At 34.9% G+C, this 23,393-nt stretch overlaps 1 protein-coding gene across 6 annotated transcripts in view; it reads left to right on the top strand.

Moving 5' to 3' along the window:
• Nucleotides 1-23,393, top strand: part of DDHD1 (DDHD domain containing 1) — an 83,087-nt gene that overhangs the window by 34,922 nt on the left and 24,772 nt on the right. For 4 of the 6 annotated variants that reach the window (XM_059373232.1, XM_059373230.1, XM_059373231.1 and 1 more), the window contains 4 exons: nucleotides 5,265-5,393; nucleotides 6,677-6,824; nucleotides 12,814-12,920; nucleotides 18,117-18,223. In XM_059373232.1, the coding sequence (XP_059229215.1) occupies nucleotides 5,265-5,393; nucleotides 6,677-6,824; nucleotides 12,814-12,920; nucleotides 18,117-18,223 (491 nt within the window). Of the gene's footprint in view, nucleotides 1-3,255; nucleotides 3,358-5,264; nucleotides 5,394-6,676; nucleotides 6,825-12,813; nucleotides 12,921-18,116; nucleotides 18,224-23,393 lie in introns of all 6 variants that reach the window. The other 2 variants (XM_059373228.1, XM_059373226.1) reach the window with 1 other exon arrangement.

The following is a 23,393-nucleotide window of genomic DNA, read 5'->3' as shown; positions in this document are numbered from 1 at the left end:
TTTTTTAAGATTTTATTTATTTATTTGACAGAGAGAGAGATCACAAGTAGGCAGAGAGGCAGGCAGAGAGAGAGGAGGAAGCAGGCTCCCTGCTGAGCAGAGAGCTGGATGCGGGACTCGATCCCAGGACCCTGAGATCATGACCTGAGCTGAAGGCAGCGGCTTAACCCACTGAGCCACCCAGGCGCCCCGGTGTTGGTGTATCTTGAAGGACTTAAAACATTTAACAATTTGGCATGTAAAGTGTATATTCCTATCACTTTTGCTGGGCAAGAATATCCCAAATTCTGAATACAGAACTGCAAAAGTCAAAAAGGCAAGAGGAGTAGGGGAGCTAATCCTTTCTAACCAGCTTTTCTTTTCCTCCCTCTTTGGTGACTAAGAGGATTCTCCTCTTCTAGCTTTTTAGTTATTACTTTTTATAAATTTACCTAACTTAATTTCTCTGAGCTCCAAGAAGGTGGCTAGGGGTTTTGTCATTACAGTTGGCATGTTTGAGATGTCAAAACTGCTTTCCCTAAAGTTGAGATTATCCAGGTTACCAGCTTTTAAAAAGGAAAAAGTCATTGAGTTGTTCTATTCTGGGAATTAGTATGTCATCAGCAACCCCCTTTTTTGATACTCTTTTGCTTTCAGAATTATATAATGAAGAAAATCCCTTTAAGAGGAGAAGAATTACTATGGAAGTTTATTAGAAATGTTTTAATGCCTTAAATCTTCATTGCTATGTAAGGCTTTGGTATATAAAATAACATTTTAATTAAATGTTAGCATTTAATAAGTTAACATTTTGAGTTTATACATATGTTTGCTAACATAAAAATTCCTAACTAAAACTTCACATTTTAGGGGGAAAAATTCACTAATGCTTTTTAGCATGTGAATTTCATTTAATGGGGATCCCTGTTGAATTGATAGTAATACTTTCTGTCTCTCTTGTGCTCACGGTACTACCACTAATTCTGTCCTTTGGGTTGAAAAACATTAAGCTTTCTAACTATGCTGTGAGATATTATGACAAATAGAGCAAGTGACTTTCAAGTGAAAATAAGAATTTGATTTGAGAGGAAGGTATAAAGAACCTTGCCTATTTGATTTTGTGAAACTATTTTGAATAGAGGCGTCTGGGTGGCTCAGTCAGTTAAGCACCTGCCTTCAGCTCAGGTCATGATCCCATGGTCCTGGAATTAAGTCGCTCAGTGGGGAGCCTGCTTCTCCCTCTCTCTCTCTGCCTTCCACTCTGCCTATTTGTGCTCTCTCTCTCTCTCTCTCTGTCAAATAAATAAATAAATAAATAGAATCTTTTAAAAAAAGAAAATGTTTTAAACAAATATGCTTTTCTATTTTTAGTAAGTTGGGATATTTGTCTTTTTTAATCCCTAAATCATACAGTTCCTTTTGAAAGAAAAGCCTTTCTTTTTTATATCTTGAGTAGCTTTCTGAAAGTGTTTATATAATTTTGAAGTATAGTCAAAGGTCCCTATGTATTTCAAGTGGATTTATAAATAATTGCTTATTTAAAATGTAAAGACATTTTATATTGGTTTATAACCAGCAATATTTAATAGGGAAAATGTTGATTTCAGGGTTATCTACTGATTTGCCAAATATCAAGTCTATGTCTGGCTTTATGTTGGCTGTTCCATGCTTACCAAATGTCACAGCATACATTTTTACTAATGTCTTTTTTTTTTATTATTTTAGTTTTCTTTTGATAAATATAGATTTGGTTCATGTTAGTTTTACTAGTGGATATATAAAACCTAGATTTTGTTTCTTTGAATAGTAAAGTCTCAAATTTATGCCAATTTGATCTACTTTGATATTTAGCTTTTTCCTAATGAATTTTTTTGTTTAAAAATGTTTCCTGCAAGTGGTACTTCTACTCCTCAATAACTAACCAGAAGGCACCTTTGAAAAGAAACTTTTTCAGTGAAGAAAATTGCTTCAGTTGTCATTTTCTACCTCTCTGTAACAATGAAATGTTTTTATAATCTTAATGTTACCACCCAGCTTTTAAATTCTAGTTTGTCGCTATCTAATTACAGATAGTTGTAATTATTAAGTGCCTTGTGAACATTTCTCAGTTACCTTTATTGCACAAATCTTTGAATATGCTTCATCTATACATACAACAGATTTTTAAAATGTATCTAATACTGCTCAACAGGAATTAAATATACCCATATTTGAGCAGTATTTAACCTTTGAATGTCACATTATTGTAGAAGGGAGTGAGGATGAAAAGGCAAATGTTTTAGAACATAAATTTGAACGAAGTCATAAAGGTTCTGTGGTTCATTTCCTGAACTGTTAAGAAACTGCTTTATTTAAAAACAAAGAAGAAGAAGAAGAAGAAGAAGAAGAATAGGAGGAGGAAAAGAAAAAAAAACTTATAAGGTTCAATTTCAAGTGGATTTTTTTTAAATGCTTATTTAAAATGTAAAGAAATTTACTGATATGTAACTAGCAATGTTCAACAGGGAAAATGTTGACTTCAAGGTTGTCTACTGATTTGCCAAAAATCAAGTTTATGTCTGGTTTTATGTTGTCTGTTTCATGTTTAAAGATGTCACAGCATGCATTTTTCTAGTGACTTTTTTCATCATTTATTACTAATGTTCATTATTTTATCACTAACCAGTTAAAAAGCTTCCAATTTTATTTATTTTGGCAAAAGTTTCATTTTAAAATTCTTTTCACAGCTTGAACAGAGTTGTGAAAAGAGTATTTTGTTTCTGTGGGAAGCTTCCATTATATACTTCAGTAATAGAAGGCATCTAGTGGAATGTATATTGTGATATTTTCTCAGGAAAACTGCATTAAATGTCTAAAATGTTACTTATTGCCTTCTTAATTTGGACACCAGCTGTCAGCTAATTTGGTGAAAGTAAATAACCTTAGTATTGTGAAGATGGGTTTATATATCCCTTATGCATACAAAAATACCAGACCTATTTTTTATTCTATCTGTGTAAAGGCATTAAATATGATGATCACATAGTTGTCTTTAACTGATAAATTTTAGGTATCATTTGCCTTTTTTTCTTTCAATAAAAGTAGAGCATCTATTTGATAAACATTATTAACCTAATGTTTTGCTTTACTGGTTTTTAATTAGAAGTTATATAAATAAAGCATTTAGAATAATGTTTGTCAAATACAACTCATCTTTTAAAGTTAATAAAACAAAAAGGCAAAATGGCAAACCTCATTTAAAATTTACTTTGAAGCTCAGTGTTTTTGCTTTCTTAGTTGTCTACCACCTCCCTCCCTTCTCCCTCCCTTCTCTGTTCAAATGGAGAGGATATAAGGAGAGTACAGATGCGGCAGGTCTTAAACGAAAGCGTTCTCAAGGTACAGTAATTGTAGTTTTATTTCTCCATGTAGTTATTTCTCCCTGGCTTATAGTATTCAGCATTTAAAGCATAGAAGTTTTTAGTTTTTTAGAAATGTGTCCATTGTGCTATTTTGCTTAGAGTTACCTAATTATAAGCAACATAAACATTTCTAAATAATGTGTGTAGTCCAGTAAAGGGATATTCACCCAATACTAAGAGGTTTTACTTTAAGGCGGTTTGTGGATGATTTTGAGAAGGAACAAAATTTTGTTGGCTTCAACACTATTCTCAATATCTTCGTCCTATAGTTTCAATGTTTTAAGCATATGTGACTCAAAACTATTTTAACAAAGATGTAGCTTAGAAACTTTAGATAAAAATGTTTTAATAAAATAGTGGTTTGGATCAGACATAGAAAAGTAAATAATTATTAAACTCTTGCAAAAGATTTTTCTAATTTACAAAAAGCTCTTTTATAAGAAAAGCTGAGTTTGTACATTGTTACTGGTTTTGGGGTTTTTTTTTTTGATTGAACATTATTAATGTTTGTTACATTAATTGCATCTAGGTCTGTATTCAATGTTAGTAAAATACATCCTGACAGATAAGTGAAATATAAATTGGTTTTTCATAGATTTTTGAAATTACATTTATCACATAACTAAGAATAATTTCCCTGAAATGATTTACTTTTCTATGTGTTTTTAGTAGGGACTAGGTTTTCATAAAAATGACTTACGATCTTAGATCTTGATCACGGCTATATAACCTTTCATATTTAAACTTCAGGTTATTTTCAATTCATCTTCAAATCAGAGTAGTTAGACTCTGCTGGTAATCAGCTTTGTGGGAAGTCACTGAATCTCTTTGTACCTTTGGGTTGCTTAAAAAGGTTTTTTTGTTTTTGTTTTTGTTTTTAAATAAATCAGGGATAGCAATTTTAAGGTGCTTAGTTTTCTGAAGATGGGTATGTGGATTTTTCTCACCTCTATACCAGAGATACAGAAAGGAAAGTTTAAAGCCATCTGAGTATAATTATCAAGTTACGAATGCATGAATATGTTATGACAGTTCTTAATCCACTGCTTCCACAAACATTACTGAATTTGTGACACATGTCAGGCACTGTGCTAGGACGCTGGTGCCAGTGGTACAAAATGTGGTACAAGACATTGTAGCTGCCACAGAGAACTTATGTATTCCTTGAGCACAAAGGTTTGTTTATTTTTTTCCTTAGAGCTTATTTTCACCAGGCATACCTTAGTTATAGAAATGCAATAACCATACTGATTTGAACATCATAGTAGAAAATACTTCTTCAGTATTTTTTTGATATCTTATTAAAACATCTTTCAGCTTTGGATTTCTGTTATGGTAAGCAATATCCAGTGATAATTGGTTTTTATATCCATTTCAGAACTATCCTATATTCTAATCAATTAGGTTGTTCTCATCCCAGTTAAAGATAATTGTTCTCCTCTAGTCTTGTTTTGTCTTGCACTGAGTGAAATTTTCACAGATCCAAAAATAAAATCTGTAGAAGAAAGAAAACTTGAGTTTCTGTGTCAAAGATATTGAGGACGTTCATGAAGGTATATATTATCCCTTAGACCTAAGAAATGGGCATATCACGTGGGAAAGCAGTTCTCTAATAATCACAACATATTGACTACATGTTACACATTAAAATTATGGTGGTTAAGCCAGTTATTCCATGTCGTTGAAACAAGTTGATATTCCCTATAGCATGGTTTATCATTTATAAAATAAAGTCCCTGTCCATTACTTGCTTCACATCAATATGTGTTTTCAGCAAAACAGTTTTTTATTAAACAGAGTTAAAATACTGATTCAAAAATCTGTGTATTATAATTCTTCACACAAATGTGCAACCTTAACATTAATTTTTCCTTTTTGCAACAGCTGTTCATAGTTTCAAGTTGAGTCGAAATCACGTGGACTGGCACAGTATGGATGAAGTGTATCTTTATAGTGATGCAACAACATCTAAAATTGCAAGGACAGTGACCCAAAAACTGGGATTTTCTAAAGGTAATTGTTAAATATTACTACAATTTGTCAAAATTTTGAAAGAATCTCTTTTTCTTACATTCAAAATAGACTATTCATATTCTATTTTTAGTATATTTTAAAAATGCCTTAAATTTAATGACAGTTACTGCCCCGTTAAATGAAACTTTTATTAAGGCGATTGAGTTCACATGTATTCATCAGTGGTAATATAGTTAGAATGATCTGACAAGATTAATAAATATCTTGTAGGGGTGCCTGGGTGGCTCAGTGGGTTAAGGCCTCTGCCTTCGGTTCAGGTCATGATTCCAGGGTCCTGAGATCAAGCCCCACATCGGGCTCTCTGCTCAGCGGGGAGCCTGCTTTCTCCTCTCTCTCTCTCTGCCTGCCTCTCTGCCTACTTGTGATTTGTCAGTCAAATAAATTAATAAAAATCTTAAAAATAAATAAATAAATAAATATCTTTTATACGTCTAGAAACACAGCAGCAATCAAACCTCAGGCAGTGATGTGAAGTAAAACATGGCAATTGAAGGTGAAAACTAAAATTTTATGTTGGATTTAGTGAAATGGAAGTCATTGGTGATTTGGATAGATTGAGAGGGCAGAAGACAGATTGGTGTGGGTTGAAGTTTAGGTAGGTGAAGAATGGAGGCAGTGAGATGAGACAACTTTTTCAAGAAGTGTGACTAAAGGGAAGAAAAGAGGAAATGGTACCTGAGAAAGATGTGAGAGCATTACTAATACATTTTTCAGAAATTTTTGTTAAGTCTGATATTAATCTTTTTTGCTATTCCATCTTTTGTTGTGACTTCTTTGGTAACAGATGTGCTTGAATATCTTCATTATGTTTACTAGTCATTTGTATTTGTTTTGTGAATTACCTTGTATGTTTTGCCCATTTTGCTATTTGAATGGTTGTCTTTTCACTTTTTGGTTAGTAAACTCTCTTTTGTACCTTAGTAATTAACTAGTTTTGCACATATACTGCAAAATTTTTCCCAGTCTGTCATTCACCTTGTATCTTTGCTTCATGGTATTTTTTTGATAGAGAAATTTTAAAAAATTTTTTGTGTGTTCTATCGTTCCCTCCTTCCTTTTCTTTTTTCCTGTTGTTTCTGGCTTTGGCATCATGTCCATTATATCTGAGCCAGTCAAGATACATCTTCTTACAAATTTCATCCCCACCCACTCCAGTGAAATTTTTTCTTAATATTCCTTTTACTTTATTATTTCTTTCAATATATTGTCAAAATGCTATATCTGGAATAAATAGTAAACTTAGAACCACAATTTTTCTACAGCATCAAGTAGTGGGACCAGACTTCATAGAGGTTATGTAGAAGAAGCCACATTAGAAGACAAGCCATCACAGACAACCCATATTGTATTTGTCGTGCATGGCATTGGGCAGAAAATGGACCAAGGAAGAATTATCAAAAATACAGCCATGTGAGTCCTTTGATGAATACATTCTCCCTCTAGTCTAGAATCCAAACTTTTGTCTGGGGTATAACAGAGTGTAATCATTCCACCACCTGTTTCTTCAGTGCCAGCTACTCTAATATCTCTTACTTTATGGATGGAATTTCTGGACCAAATTTTGAGAGTGATTGTGTCCAGACGATGGTAATAACGATGATATTTGAATTCTTTTTCTTCCACAGCATGGAGAAGATGAAGGACAAGAAAGTGTTTTTAACTTACTAATTTACATTAAACTAAGGTTGAACGCAAAGAAAAGGGCTCTTTTCAGTTTTTATCTTACTGTTTGAACTGCAGAAACTGAGAATAATTGTGAAGTTGCATAATTATGAAAAAAACTAAGAATCATTTAAATTGCCCATCAGCAGTTTAACCTGGCCATTTAATTACTACCGGGGGAAACCAAACTCTAAATTTTACACAAACAACAGTGGATATTTTACCAACACGCCAGGTATATTATTTACCCCATTAATTTATTTATATTCATCTTTATTCTAAAAAGTCCAACATGGGGGTGGAGGATGTTTGTGTGTGATGAAAAATGTTAAGGACTGTGTTGAAGAGAAATGTTAGGGTTAAAGATTCCACCACAGGAGCGCCTGGGTGGCTCAGTGGGTTAAGCCTCTGCCTTCAGCTCAGGTCATGATCTCCTGCCTGCTGCTCTGCCTACTTGTGATATGTCAGATAAATAAATAAAATCTTTTTTAAAAAAAGTTTCCACCACAAATTTGGCTCTAACCTAGCAGCCATTATTAAGAAAAATCTAATCAGGGCTTTCTGCCTGGCTCAGTCTGTAGAGCATGCATCTCTTGATCTCAGGGTTATGAGTTCAAGCCTCATGTTGGGCATGGAGCCTACTTGAAATTTAAAAAAAAAAAATCTAATCATATTTATGTGATGAAAACAAACAGTTGTTGGTTCAGAGCACACTTGATCTGGTTCTGAGGCTTCAAATAAATGTGTTTCTTAAGTCCTTTAGAGCACATACTGTGGGATACCAGGAGCTTTGTCCTCATCAACATCTCTATAATAGTGCTATGTTGAGTTTTGTTTCACCTTTTATTGTAACACCTCTTAAAAAAATGTCAACTGATGTTGATCAACGTAAAAATACAGTTCAGCTTTTAAAAACTTTGTCAGATACTGCCAAGCCACCCTAACTTCTGTCAGTCTTCATAGCTTATATTACATTCCTGTTTTGTTTTTTCCTCCACCCTCCATTAGTCTCAGTGTTTCTCATGTAGTCAAGACCTATACATTTTGGAAATGTTCTACCATTTTTAGTAAGGCAAATCTGGGGACATGACCAGTCTTTCTCTCTCCCTTCCTCCCTCCTACACAGCTCTCTTCTTCCTCTTCTTTCCTTCTCCTTTTCCCCTTCCTCCATTCCCTACAATCTTTTTTCATCTTTTTTTCTTTCCTTTTTTTGAGTCATTCCAGTTAATTACAACCAAGCGATTTAAAAGATATACCTGCTTGCCTAATCATTATCTACACGTGTGACTATTTGAGAAGTAGGATAATGATCCTGTGGAGTGCAGGACTGTGGAAGTTTACTAGAGAAAAGGACAGTATTATATGAAAATGAAGTGTTTTCCTGAGTTTATAGCTCAGTCAGGGTTCCTCAACTCTATCAGTTTTGACATATTTGATCAGATAATTCTAATTATTATGTCAAAATGAAATACGTAAGAACTATACAGTCATCAAACATAAATATGTGAGTAGAGTAATATTAAAAATCTTAAAATATGGTCTTATACATTCTCATACTGTTAAAACTAAACATTTGAAAAGATGGCAAAGAAACTTAAAAATGCATTTATAACCCTTATTGGACTATCTGCTGTAAAAGAAATAAAACAAAAAAGGAACTTTTAGACTCTGGGTAATGAAAGAGGTCATGCCTTCAAGTCTGAAGTTTTGGCTATCATTTATTTTCAGTATTGTTAAAGGAAGCAGATTTTCCTTTTGGCAACCTACAATGTATTTAGACATTTTTAAAGGCAACTTTGGGGCTATATAATCAATAAAATGTAATCATATTGTAAATAATGCCTTTTAAAGTATATTAGAAATGGAGATAGACTTTTTAAACAAATAGTAGTAGGATAGCTAGATAACCGTAGGAAAAAAAAAATAAAATTGGGTCCTTTTCTCACACTCAGATAAATTTTTATTGGATCACATTTAAATGTAAGAAATGAAGTCATACAAGTACTATGCATTTAAAAGGTGGAATTGAGGAGAGTTTGAATTCTTTTACACTTTAGGAATAGAGAAAACTATCCTAACTATGACTTGATCCAGAAACAATAAGGAAAAATATTGATAAATATTTTCCCCAAAAAAGCTATGTTGACGAAAACATAAAATAAGACAAACTGAGAGAAACTATGTGCAGCTTATATCACAGATAAACAATTAATATCCTTAGTATATAGGGAACTTCGAAAAATAAAGAAAAAATATCTGGCTACCTTTTAGGAAAATGACCTAAAGAGGTGAACAGCTAATTCCCAGAAAAGGAAAGGCTCAACCTTGCTCATCAAATGTAAATTAAAATTGCACTAAGATGCCATTTATTGACATGAGATGAGCAAAAATCAAAATTTGACAGTATTCTCCTTTAGCCAGACTATAGGTGATAGGCATTCTCAAACTGCTGGGAAACTGCAATGAAGAAGAGAGAATGAGGGAATGTCTGTCAAAATTATATATGCATTTATTTTTCGATCCAGCAAACTTAACTTCTGGATCAAGAATAATACCAGCAAAAATATTTTTTAAAGATGTATGCCCAAAGCTAATCTTTGCAGCATTACGTGTAATGGGAAATTACCCAAATGTGCATCAGTAGGAGACTGGTTGATAAACTATGGCTGTTTATATGATGGGAACTATACAGTTGTAAAGCAATGAGGTGGCTCTTTGAAAAGATTGGTAAAACTAAGAAACCTGCAGCTAGACTGACCAAGAAAAAAAGAGAGAATTCAGTTTATTAAAATCAGGAATGAAAGAGGGGACATAATTACTGACCTTACAGAAATCAAAAGGATTATAAGGGATTACTATGTATAATGCTGTGCCAACAAATTAGATAGCCTAGATGAAATGGACAAATTCCAAGAAAGATACCTGCTATCAAACTGATTTGATGATCAGTAAGAAGATATAGATAATCTACATTGACCATTTAGAAAATAAAGCATTTGAATTAATAATAAAAAAAAAAGCTTCCTTCAAAAAAAAAAAATGCTACCATAAGGAGAAACAAACAAACAAACAAACAAAAACCCCTATAGACCAGTATCTCTTATGAACACAAATCAATTTTCCTTATGGACACAAAAATCCTCAGCAAACTGAATCCAGCAGCATGTAAAGATTATACACTATGACCAAGTGGAATTTATCCCAGGAATGCAAGTTTGTCTGACATAGTTTTTTTAAAAATCAATCAAGAGTAACAGAACAGGGACACCTGGGTGGCTCAGTGAGTTAAACCTCTGCCTTCATTCAGCTCAGGTCCTGATTTCAGAGTACTGGGATTGAGCCCTGCATCGGGCTCTCTGCTCAGCCGGGAGCTTGCTCCCCCCACCCCCCGCCGCCGCCTGCCTCTCTGCCTACTTGTGATCTCTATGTGTAATATAAATAAATAAAATCTTTTAAAAAAATTGTTAATAAAAGGAAAGAATTAACCACTCACCCTCCTTTTCTCAGTTCATAAACTATTGGGTTGTACTACAAAGCAGCCAAATATTTGAGGTGAGAAAATTTCTCTTTCTAGAAGTATAAGCTTTATAAACAAATAAGGAGTGATGCAATCTTAATAAATTAATCAATGTAAATAATGATCATCATAACTGCTAGTGTCACCAAAAAGAGATGACCACATTGTATGCACTAATGAAGTAGTAGTCTTGTCAAACAGTAGAACTTGAATGTGATCAAGCCCCTATATCTCACTAAAAAATTACAGGAAATAGAAGACAAAGAACATGTTAAACAACACCATGAGGTTGGCAGTCATTAAAAATCAGACCCTGATGGGGCGCCTGGGTGGCTTAGTGGGTTAAAGCCTGGTCTTGATCTCAGGGTCCTGGGATCAAGCCCTGCATGGGGCTCTCTGCTCAGCAGGGAGCCTGCTTCCCCCTCTCTGCTGCCTTTCTGCCTACTTGTGATCTTTGTCTGTCAGATAAATAAATAGAATCTTTAAAAAAAAAAAAAAATCAGGGGCACGTGGGTGGCTCAGTGGGTTAAAGCCTCTGCCTTCTGCTCAGGTCATGATCCTAGAGTCCTGGGATCAAGCCCCGCATCGGGCTTCCTGCTCTACGGGGATCCTGCTTCCCCCTCTCTCTCTGCCTGCCTCTCTGCAAACTTGTGATCTCCGTCTATCAAATAAATAAATAAAATCTTTAAAAAAAAAAATCAGACCCTGATGAACTCTACAAGACAAAAATAAATTACAAAACAATCCCCCCCTAAAAGAGGAGTGAGGGGGACCTATAGATTAAGAGATGAATAAGAGACATATCCACCAACTACAGTGCACAGACATACAGTAGTCCCCCACCTTATCTGCAGTTTCTCTCTCTGTGATGTCTGTTATCCGGTGTCATCTGCATCTGGAAGCAGGTGATAGTAGCCTAACACTGTGTCACAATGCCTACATCATTCCTCTCACTTCATCTCTCTGTAAGGCAATTTATCATCTCATGTCATCACAAGAAGGATGAGTACAATGCAATAAAATTTTGATAGACCACATTCATATAACTTTCATTAAATTATAAGTGTTCTATTATTAGTTATTGTTATTAGCTCTCACTGTGCCTAATTTATAAACTCTATCATTGGTGTGTATGGGAAGGAAAAAAAACGTATAGATAGGGTTCAGTACTATCTGCAGTTTCAGGTAGCCACTAAGGGTCTTAGAATGTATCCCCACATTTAAAGGCACGGGGACTCTTTGGAGCTCAATTCGAACAAATGTAAAAATATATTTTGTGTTATAAAATAACATTTCTAGTCAACTGGGAAAATGGGACCACTGAACTACTATTTGCTGAAATTAAATTGTTAAAAGTTTTGGTGTGATAATAGTACTGAATAGGTTATGCTTTCCTTATGTTTTAGAAATAGCTACTAAACAGTTTACAGGTGACATGATGTGACATCTGGGATTTGCTTTTACAATATTGGGACGCCTGGGTGGCTCAGTTGGTTAAGCAGCTGCCTTCGGCTCAGGTCATGATCCCAGCGTCCTGGGATCGAGTCCCACATCGGGCTCCTTGCTCAGCGGGGAGCCCGCTTCTCCCTCTGCCTCTGCCTGCCATTCTGTCTGCCTGTGCTCGCTCTCTCCCCCTCTCTCTCTCTGATAAATAAATAAAATCTTTAAAAAAATAAAATAAAATATTATGGGAGAAGGGTGCTACTATAAAGGCTTAGTGTGAGAGAATTTGGGGGGATGATAGAACTAGTCTGTATCTTAATTGTGATGCTAACCACAAATCTATACAACTGACACCAAAAGGAAAAAGAACCCAATTCTGCTGTATCTTAATTTTAAAAATAAAATTTAAAAATTCATATTATGGACAGAAGGAGTGGAGGAATAGATGAAATAAGGCAGGCCATGACTTGCTAATATTTGGAGCAGAATGATGTCAGAAGGGGAGAAATTCATTGTCCTCTCTCTACTGAAGATTTATATATACAATTAGAATAAAAGGTGGAAGCTTGTAATACTTGAAATCACAGGTGACAAATTTAGGGAAATATTCAGGTTTCCTAGTATTGTAAATTACTGCATAGTGTAACAATGATTGAAACATTATAGGATGAAGTTAGAAGTGAAAGTGATATGATTAAAGATATTTTATACCATATAAGTACATATGAGAAATTACTTTGATAATGTTTTCTTTTGTTTTTATTTTGTTTTCTTTAGGATGAGAGAAGCTGCAAGAAAAATAGAAGAAAGGCATTTTTCCAACCACGCAACACATGTTGAATTTCTGCCTGTTGAGTGGAGGTCAAAACTTACTCTTGATGGAGGTACAGTTTGTTTAAAAATTAAGTGATTTAATCAGTGACAACAAAGTGTTGCTCATTGGGAACAAAGTGTCTTTCATTTAGTTGTCTTGAGGTATAGTCACTCTTTGTTATAGATTATTTAAGAAAATCCATTGACTTTATTTTTTTATCTTTTTTATTAACATATAATGTAATTTTTGTTTCAGGAGTACGAGTCTGTGATTGATTTTTAAAATAATTATATTGACATATGTTGATTTAGATCACCATGTAGATTTCACACATAGCCCAGTTTTCATGCATGCCGTCTGTAGCTTAGGGGACAGGGCGAGGGGGATAGGGAGCATGTGGAGGGAACAAAATATTGTCTCAAGTTTTTGACAGAAAGTGATTTATTGACAACCTTAAAAATATTTGTGGTCCACAGTTCCATATGAGCTTACATTTTCTTTCTAATAATTTTCTTTTCCTATATTTGGAAGATAAAAATCTCAGGTTTTTTGTTTTCTTTTGTTCTGCATTCCCTGGGCTGGTGAATTATAATCTAACATAGAGAAATTATACAGTATATTTGTTTAAATAAAATCATTTTTGTTTGCTTCCTTAAAGAGTTATAAGCTAAAATATGCACAAAGTTGTGACTTTTTAATCTTTAAACCATTAGGATGGCACGTTTCAGTTGATGATTTGCATAATCTGGAAAATGAAAGTGGTGTTCTAAACTTGACATCAGCTGCTGTTTGTGGGCTTTTCCTGTGTGCCTGGAACTCCATAGTTCATTCTGCATGGATTTTCTCATTTAATTTTCTCATATGTCTTTGAAATATACCTACTTTGTTTTCTCTATTTTACTGATAAGGAAACAAACTCAGTGAAAGGTTAATGAGTTTAACTAAGAATGGCAGACAGAATCTAGATCTGTATGATACCAGAGCCCTTGTACATCACAGCACTAACCTGCCTCCCTGGATGGTTTCCAAGGATTATTCCAAGCCTGTGATTCTATCTCATAGTCAGTTAGGAATGTCAGTTTTAGCTTATGAACCTAAATGGTATCCGAAGTTGTAATGAATTAAAAAAAAAAAAAAAATTGCTAGTGATCGAAGAAGCAGGAGCTCACGTATAAGGTTCTAGTGTAATTAACACTATCTTTGGGCTTTTCCCATTTACCCAGATAAATTTCTGAGGCTGCTCAAAAATTTCTGAGGCTGCTCAAGAATGTAGGCAGTATGAATGAACTAATATTTAATAAAATGGAACCTATAATTTTCCGTCAGGTTTAAACTACTGTGATAGACTCTCAAGGCATTATGTTAAGCGAGAGAAACTAAAGGAAAAACACCACTGTTTCTCTTCCCAACACTTCTGATAACAAAAGTTATGGAAGTTTTTTCCCATACCAACCATTTTTCCAATTCTGGGTGTCCTGCAGTTTAACTCAGTTCTGCCACAAACTCCCCAGAGAGAGTGCAGTCAGATTCAGGACTCAGACCCACAAGACTGCCCCCTGCTTCAGATGCCTTCACACATTCCAGATTGTCACTTGTACTTCTGACTGATGGCTGTAAGTTGGGTGAGGGGGGGGATCCTGTGACCCCATCCTAAGGTTCAATAATTGACCAGGTTCACAAAGTAACCCACAAAACTCAGGGAAGCATTTACTAGTTTAAAGTTCACTAGTTTAAAACACATTTACTGATTTAAAAGGGTGTTACAAAGGATACAATGAAAAGCCAGATAAAGAGATAAGTAGGGCAAGGTATGGGGAAGGGGTTTAAGGGAGTGTTTAAATTTAAAAGGGCATTTTTTGGGGGTGATGGAACAGTTCTGTATCCTGATTATCCTGGTAGTTATGCAAAAGCATATATGCATTAAAACTTGAGTGAATTTTACTGTTTGTAAATTCAGAAATATAGATAAAGGGTATTTACCGATCATTGTCCTCATTAGTATTCAAGGGATAAATTTGTTTCCTTTAGAGTAGGAACAAGCTAAGGATGTCTACTCTTACAACATATACACAGTTTGAAATCTTAACCACTGTAATGAGATAAGGAAAAGGAATAGTTTTAAGGGATGGGAAAGATTATGTTTTCATTTACAGGTCTTATCATTATCTACGCAGAATATACAAAAAAAAATAAGGAAAAATTAATAGAAATGATAAGGTAGTTTACAACATTGTGAAATAAAATATCTATATGCAAAAATAACTACATTTCTGTATGCCAGCACAAACTATTCAGAATAGCATAAAAATAAAAGGTACCTAGAAATCTAATAAAATATATTTATATTAAAATTTTAAAAAAGATATTCAATATAACTTTTAAATATATAGAAATTTCATTTTTGTAAATTAGATGGTTCAATATCTAGAGATATTAATTCTCCCAAACTGATCTATAGATTCCATGCAATTCCAATCAAAATCCCAATAGAGTTTCATAAAACTTAACAAGCTGATCCTAGAATTATTATAGAAAGATCAGAGGCCCCAAAATAGCCAAGATACAGAACAGGAGGGTGGAGAGGGTGTCATGTCCTGGTAGATAACTGGACTATTTTTAAATTTTTAATATATAAGACAATTTAGATTGGCATGAGGATAGGCAAACAGAGCTGTGCACCAGAGTAGGACCGCTCAAACAGATCTGTGCTTAGTTTGGAAACCTGATGTATGACAAAGCCGACATTACAGTCTGAGGTGAAAGGATGGCCTGTCCCATAAATGGTGCTTGATAACCACTTACTGTAGGGGGAGGGGAGTGAACATGATTCATACGTCACATTCCAGAAGATCAAACGCAAAGGCCAGAACTTTAAAACATATTAGAAAAAATATATATATGGCACAAAAACACAACTATAAAGTAACATTGGTAAGTCTAATGAGATTGAAATTAAGAATTTCTTTTTTCCTCAATAAACAACATAAAAAATGAAAGACAAGCCACCAACAGAGAAGATGTTGCAACAGAACAACAGATATAACCACCAAAGCTTTAATATCCAGAATAAAGAACAGGAAACTTAAATGGAGATAGATAGGCAGACACGTACATACACATAAATGTATATATATGTGTGCGTGTGTGTTTTAAGATTTTATTTATTTATTTGACAGAGATCACAAGTAGGCAGAGAGGCAGGCAGAGAGAGGAAGGGAAGCAGGCTCCCCGCCGAGCAGAGAGCCCGATGCAGGGCTTGATCCCAGGACCCTGGGATCACAACCCAAGCTGAAGGCAGAGGCTCAACCCACTGAGCCACCCAGGCACCCCAATATATGTGTGTGTGTTTTGTAATATATATTTTTAATTATATATTTTCATATAATATAAAATGTACATCTCTCCTAGTAATCAAGGAGATGCAAGTTAAAAACACAATGAAATATCTTTCAGCCTTCAGGCAAAAATTTAAGAAAGTGACAATACCAAATATTGGTGAGGATGTATAGCATTGACAGTTCTCATTGACTACTGGTGGGAGTGTGAATTGGTACAATCGCTTTGGAAGATGGTTTGTTATATTCTTATAAAGTTGAGTGTGCACATGCCCTATGACACAGCAGTTTCATTCCTAGATGTATATACCTTAGAGAAACTCCTATACATGTGTACCAGGAGACATGTGCGATAGTTATTAGCATAATTTATATTAGCAAAAAACTAAAAGCAACCCAACTTTTTTCCAAAGGAAAATGGGTACATTGTTATAGACATGTGTGAAATACTATACAGCTGTGAAAATGAGTGGATTACAGCTATATGGGTCAACATCAATGAATCTCAAAGGCACACTATCGGTAGTGAAATAGTTCAATATACATAGTGTTCAGAAACAGACAAAATGAAATAAAATATTTAGGCTCTGTCACATAGTAAATGCTATAGAATTGGCTAAAGTTATTAATATTAATGAACCTGTAGTAGATTTATAAACCTGTAAAGCAAGAGTGTAGCTCCAGCTTCTTATTGATGGTTACTTAGGGAGAGGCGTGTGATCATTTAGGGGGATATACTGTGAATTTCAGAGATACTGGCGGTATTCTTACACTAGATGGCAGAAATATGTTTTCCCATATATAACCTGTTCTCTCAGATGCACATATAAAATTTCTTTATATGTATGTGTTTTCACAGTAAAAGCTTTTTTTTTGGAAATGCATTAAAATGCACTGAAACTTTTCATATCAGTATGGCATTCACGTCTTTCACTTTTACAATTTAAAAATGGGTTGTGCTACCCATATCCTTTCCATCATTGAGAGGACTTCTAGCTTCTGCTTGAATCATTGTCATTATTAGATTGTCATTATTCCAGTCATTATTAGATTGTATTAAAGTAGGGAATAAATAAAAACAAACTGATACAGTGAAAAACTGGAAGATAAAAGAAGCTGCACTAGACTAAAAATACAATCCTTCTCCTGCCTAAATGTGCTTTCATTTTATGATGTTCATCCAAGTATAGGGCTTCTTTGTCTTTCTGTGGGAAATGCAAAGTTTCCTCTATCTCAGATCATTTCATTAGGCATTTCAGAGAACAAGCTTCCCAAGATAGAATTTCCACGGGTTAGCTCTAATTCATGAATACTAAATTGTTTGCAGTGCAGTGTACGTGACTTTCTTTTTTCAAAAGCAAATTATACCAACTTGACCTTGTTTACTGTAGAGGACCTTTGCTGATCTGCCTTTGTGTGTATTTATAATTTTGCAGCTTTTGCCTGTAGGACCTTGGGTTCACTAAAGAGAGGTGTATGTAAAGCATAGGGAAGCTTTTTAATTTGTTGCTGGTTTGCTACCAATGGCGGTGAGCATTCCACATGGGTATTGCCAGGCCTAAGGTACAGAGGCCAAAGAAGAGAAAGGAAACAGAAAAAGAGGTACAGGAAGAGTGAGGTTGTGTCCCTTAACACTTGTTCCAAGAACAGAGATGGCCTGCTTTTGCTCTGGGTACCCCTAAATGTCATGCAAAAGCCAGTACATAAGAAAAATTAGTAAATCTTTATAGATTTCATAATGGCTTTCATCCTTAATGTTCCTTTTCTTCCTGTGTCCCCTTTAGTCTTCTGTTTTTGTTTTTGTTTTTGTTTTTTTTAGCATTTTGCAAGAAGGGAAGGTTCATTAGAGTCAAAGCCACTCTTGAATTTTTAAACATGAGCTTAAACAAAGATCTTCTGTAAGTTTAATTTTTTTTTTTTTTAATTTGTAGACACTGTTGATTCCATTACTCCTGACAAAGTACGAGGTTTAAGGGATATGCTGAACAGTAGTGCAATGGACATAATGTATTATACTAGCCCACTTTATAGAGATGAAGTAAGTATCATGATTATCTTGTTACTGTTGATTATTTTTTAGAGTGATATGTGTCCTGAATTTTAAATTTTCATGTGCTTTTTTAATATAAGCAAATGAGAATTTACAGGAATCCATTAACTTTTAAATAGCCTGCATTTAATTGTAAATTTGATTATCTCCAAACTACACATTGGGAAACCCTTAATAAAATGGATAATCTTGGAAGTCGGAGATTAGTTAGAAAACAGCTCTTTGGAGGTGCCTGTGTGGCTCAGTCGTTTAAGTGTCTGCCTTCGGCTCAGATCATGATCCCAGCATCTTTGGATCGAACCCCACATTGGGCTCCCTGCTCCACAGGGAGCCTGCTTCTCCCTCTCCCTCTGCTGCTCCCCCCCTGCTTGTGCTTTCTCTCTGTGTCAAATAAATAAATAAAATCTTTTAAAAAAGAAAACAGCTCTTCGAAAAATACCAATTTTCATAAATCTTATTAATTATGACTAATTATTATCCTCACGAAAAAGTTTTAGACACTTAGAAATTTCCTTCAAGTTTTTTGTTTGTAATAGATTTGCTTTTATTGTGTCATTTCTGTAGTAAATTTGTTCTTAAATAGTAATGTTGCTGATGTATCACAAAAATAACCCTGGGGTAAGAGTAAAAATTTATTCAGAGGGATGAGGGACTCTCCACTGAATACATTTTGTCACTTTATTGGTAAGAGAAAAAGAATTCTGTTTCATAGAAATAACCTTGTTAATTACCTAGAATGTGTTAGCTTGCCTAATGCTCATAAAAACCCTATGAAGTAGGTATAATTAGTATTCTTATTCAAAAGATGAAGAAACTGGTGAGGGAGTAGTTACCAGTAGAGCTGCTCTGCACTTCTCCATGCCAGTTTATTTCTGATTTTTTCGTTCCAAGTCATCCCTGACTTGACTCATGATATCCCTTGTATATCTACAAAAATATCTTAGGTTAAGTGCCACAGAACTGCCTTCTTTTTGGGCTGCCATCCCCTCGGGATTTTTCCATTCCTTTTTCTATATCCCCTCATTGTCATGTCCCAGTCTGGGGCAAAGTCTGCCTTGATCTGCTTGATAGCAGTAAAAGAAAGTATAATAAACAGTAAAAAGAAACTATACAGGACCTCATTCTAACCCAACAAGGACAGCGTGGTTCATGAAGTAAAATACTGTTAATTTACATGTTCGTATCTGTTGTTGGATATGTTCATACCCATTGTTGGCCCTTAAGGTTAGGAAATTGAACTATGGTATTTCAGGTGAAACCAGTAAGGGGGAAAAAAAAGAGAATGGCTGAGAGCATATAACATATACACACACACCCTCATAAAGCAGAAGTATACCTTATACACACACACACACACGCACACAGGTATATGGTTGGTAGGTTTCCTAAGAAGGTATCCTGAATGTTTAAGGGTAAAATGTTCTGAGGCCTGTCCCCCAAAACTAATATTAAGAGCTTTTTTAAAAAAGTTTTAAGTTGACAATAATAACCAGAAAAACTAGAAAGAGAAGAGTATCAGACTCAAAGCTCTGACCATTGGCTAGTGATGACTGAGAAAGTAGTCACTTTCTATTTTACTCTTTTATCTCCAAAAATAATTATCTTCAGAATGGAATTGAATAAAACAGATATTCAGTAGAAAGAAGAAACTGATCGCTAAGATAAATGAAACAGAGAATACCCAGAGTGGTTTGTTGTTGTTTTTTTTTTTTAAGATTTTATTCATTTATTTGAGAGAGCGAGCCCACATGTACGGTGGGTGATTAGGACACAGAGGGAGAGGGAGAAGGAGGTTCCCCAGCTCCCCACTGAGCAGGGAGCCTAATGCAGCCATCCCAGGACCCTGAGATTGTGACCTGGGCTAAAGTCAGACACTTAACCAACTAAGCCACCCAGGTGCCCCAAGAACACCAAGCATTTTAAATTAGTTTGCCTTTTAATCCAGTTGAATTTTATGGAAAAGCACCAGAGAACTTGTGGCTGAGATCTGTCATCATTCTTGAGCAACATTACCCAGACATCCTTAACTAGAACAATTACTTGGAGTACTCATTAAAAATACAGGCCAGAAAAACAGTCTCAAGGGGGTTATTGGAATTAAAGGTCTCATAAATATGAATTCATGATTTTGAAAATATGTGTGTATAGATAGCTATATATTAAATGTATATGTGTATATATGCATGCATATATTTCCCACCTGTGTGCATTAAAAGGGCCAAGAAGCGAGGATACCCCAATTTAATGAGCACACCTAGCACCCGGATCTTTGTCTCCTGTACTACTATTACCTTCTAAGAAGAATTAGGTTTCTTTGGGAAAATGGCTGATTCCAGGCCTGGAGTAGGATAGATACAGATCAAAGCTGGAACCAACTTGTCATGACAGAAAGTAGGAAAATGCTTGGAAGAATGATGGGGCGGGTCACAAGGCCATAGGAGCCAAATTAAAGAAGCAGATCCCACTGGCCAAAGCTGGAACAATTTGAGCACCAAAATAATCAAGTAATTATTATTACTTATAAGGAATTAGTAGTAGTTTTAATATAGAATTATAATAAGGATAATATAAAGAGTTATAAAATCACTGAAAAATTCATAATCCGAATCAATTACACATAGATAAACAATGGGGGAGAAAGCTACTGTGCCCACCACAAATGCAGCGGGGTTTCTGAAAAATGTGGGAGGAATGCTAGAGGAAAATCCTCATTTTGCAGCTGTCATGGTAAGATAAGGTAAAGAGGCTTGGGAAAGATTCGTCAATGGATGCTTCATTGAGGGCCTTATTTTGATGAGGAACAAAATATTTGCATAGTCTTAAAGTATATCCTCACTGCGTATTAATTAAAGAACAGGCATAGAGTGGAGAAATTAGACAGCACCTTTACTGAGTGTTAAGAGGGACACTCAGAGGATACAACATCATTTATGCAGTACTCCAGTCATTAGGAACCATCAAGCAAACATAGAATGAGGAAGTTCAAATAAAGTCAGAATGGGACTATGTTCTTTTAAAATGTAAATATTGTGAAAGATGAAGAATGGCTGTGGAGAATGTGCCAGATTAAAGGCTAAAGAGATACAATAGCTCAATACATCTCATCCTAGACCATAACTTGTCCTGGATGGGGGGAAGTGCTACCAAGGATATTAAATCATCTGACAAAAGGTGGATGGTAGATCAGAATAGATGAAATGTTATGTCAAAGTAAATTTATGAAGTCGATTACTACACTATTAGTATGGAAGAGAATATTCCTACTCTTAGGGAGTATATACTGGAGTATTTAGGGGATAAAGGACGATGATGTATGTAATATATCCTCAAATGGTTCACCAAAAAAAATGTACATGGGTGGTGTGTGTGCTACAGAAACAGAAGGAATGATAAACAGGGTAAAATGCTAACAATGGATAAACCTTTGATAAAGGATATGTGGATGATCTTTTGAGGAGTTGTGTTTTTTTGTTCGGGTTTTTTGCAACATTTTATTAATTAGAAATTATTTCCAGGTAAAAGGTTAAGAAAAGGAATGAAAAAAATGGTTTCCAAGGTCTCCTCCCCGGAGATTCTGATTCAATGGGTCTGAGGTAGAACCTGTGAATTTGTGTTTTTTAACAGTTCCCCATGTGATACCATCAGGAAAATATTGTGAAGAAACAAAAGAAAACAGTGAAAAGCAAAAAGTTGTTCTTAATGTTAAGAAAGGAAAGCTGATTCTTCAAATCAAGCCACTTAAGCACAAGGTTGATGTTAGCTAGTATTCTAGATTAAATTATTTTTTTTCTTTTTAAAGATTTTATTTATTTGACAGAGCACAAGCAAGGGGAGAGGGAGAAACGGGCTCTCCACTGAGCAGGGAGCTTGATGTGGGGCTGGATCCCAGGACCCTGAGATCATGACCTGAGCCAAAGGCAGATGCCCAACCATCTGAGCCACCAAGGCGCCCCTAGACTAAATTGTTTTTTAAACTGTATATGTTTCCCTAAGGAAGCAGTGATAAATAACAGCAATCAGGAGTTCTTTAGAGAATTATATCATGCCCGGTAAATGAACCTTACTTAGTTTACTCAAGAAGCATAGGAAAGAGTCTTTTTTTTCCGTCTTCTCAGTTAAAATAGATGCCATTCAAAACCTGTCACTTACCCAGCTGTGTGACCAGATTTCTCACTTTCTCAGCTTCCTTGCTTACAAAATGAACACAACATACCTACTGATAAAGTTGTCATGAGGATTAAAGATATAATGTATATAAAGTTCCCGGTACAATTCCTCATCCTTAGATTCTCCAGCTGTGATTAATTATCTGTCTTTATGTATTTCAAGGGCTCCCATTTAAGAAAAAAAAGGAATAGACTTATTCTGTTAACTCTAGGAAGTGAATAAGGATCAGTGATAGAAAATATGGAAAGGAACATGTTTGTTTTCTAATGAAGAACTTTGTAAGTAACTAAAGCTGCCTTAAAACAAAAAAAAAGAAATGTCTCAAGGGAAAAAAATTATAAATAATGTGATGTATTTTAACTAAACTTATTTCAGTGATCATTTCACAATTTATACATATATCAAATCATTAGGTTGTGCGCCTTAAACTTACACAATGTTATGTGTCAATTATATCATAATAAACTGGAAAAAATTTGCAAAAACTGGAAGTGTCCACCTTAGTTAGAGTGGAGATGCTCACTGGGGTAGATGCTGAGCAACTTACCAGGATGCCAATGAAGAGACTCCTGCCTTCACAGCAGTTTAATTAGATCATCTCTTAGTTCCCCTTTCACTGGAGATTGTGAAATGCTCATGGGAGGACCCTAATTAGTGATTGCGCCAATAATCATTAAAAAGCCATAGTTAAGGGAAAACTTTTAGTGTTTCTCGGGTCATACTTTCCAAGGAAAGTCCTTTTTAAAAAAAGGAAACTAATCCAGACTACAGAGACCTCATCAGAGAGTCTTCGGCCCTGACTTTTAACCCTAAATAAAGTAACATGAAAAGTCCAGAGAGAACTATATATCTTGTACATCTGAACTCTCTTTTCAATTACTTTTAACAATAATCTTAAAGAGAATGGTCATGGCCATCTCTTGTTATTTTTACTTGAAAATCATTCAACTGCTGCATATGATTAAAACTCTGTAAATTACCTTTTCTCATT

The sequence above is a fragment of the Mustela nigripes genome, chromosome 13, assembly GCF_022355385.1.
Source record: "Mustela nigripes isolate SB6536 chromosome 13, MUSNIG.SB6536, whole genome shotgun sequence".
Taxonomy (NCBI): domain Eukaryota; kingdom Metazoa; phylum Chordata; class Mammalia; order Carnivora; family Mustelidae; genus Mustela; species Mustela nigripes.
This window is presented reverse-complemented; position numbering and strand designations above follow the sequence as displayed.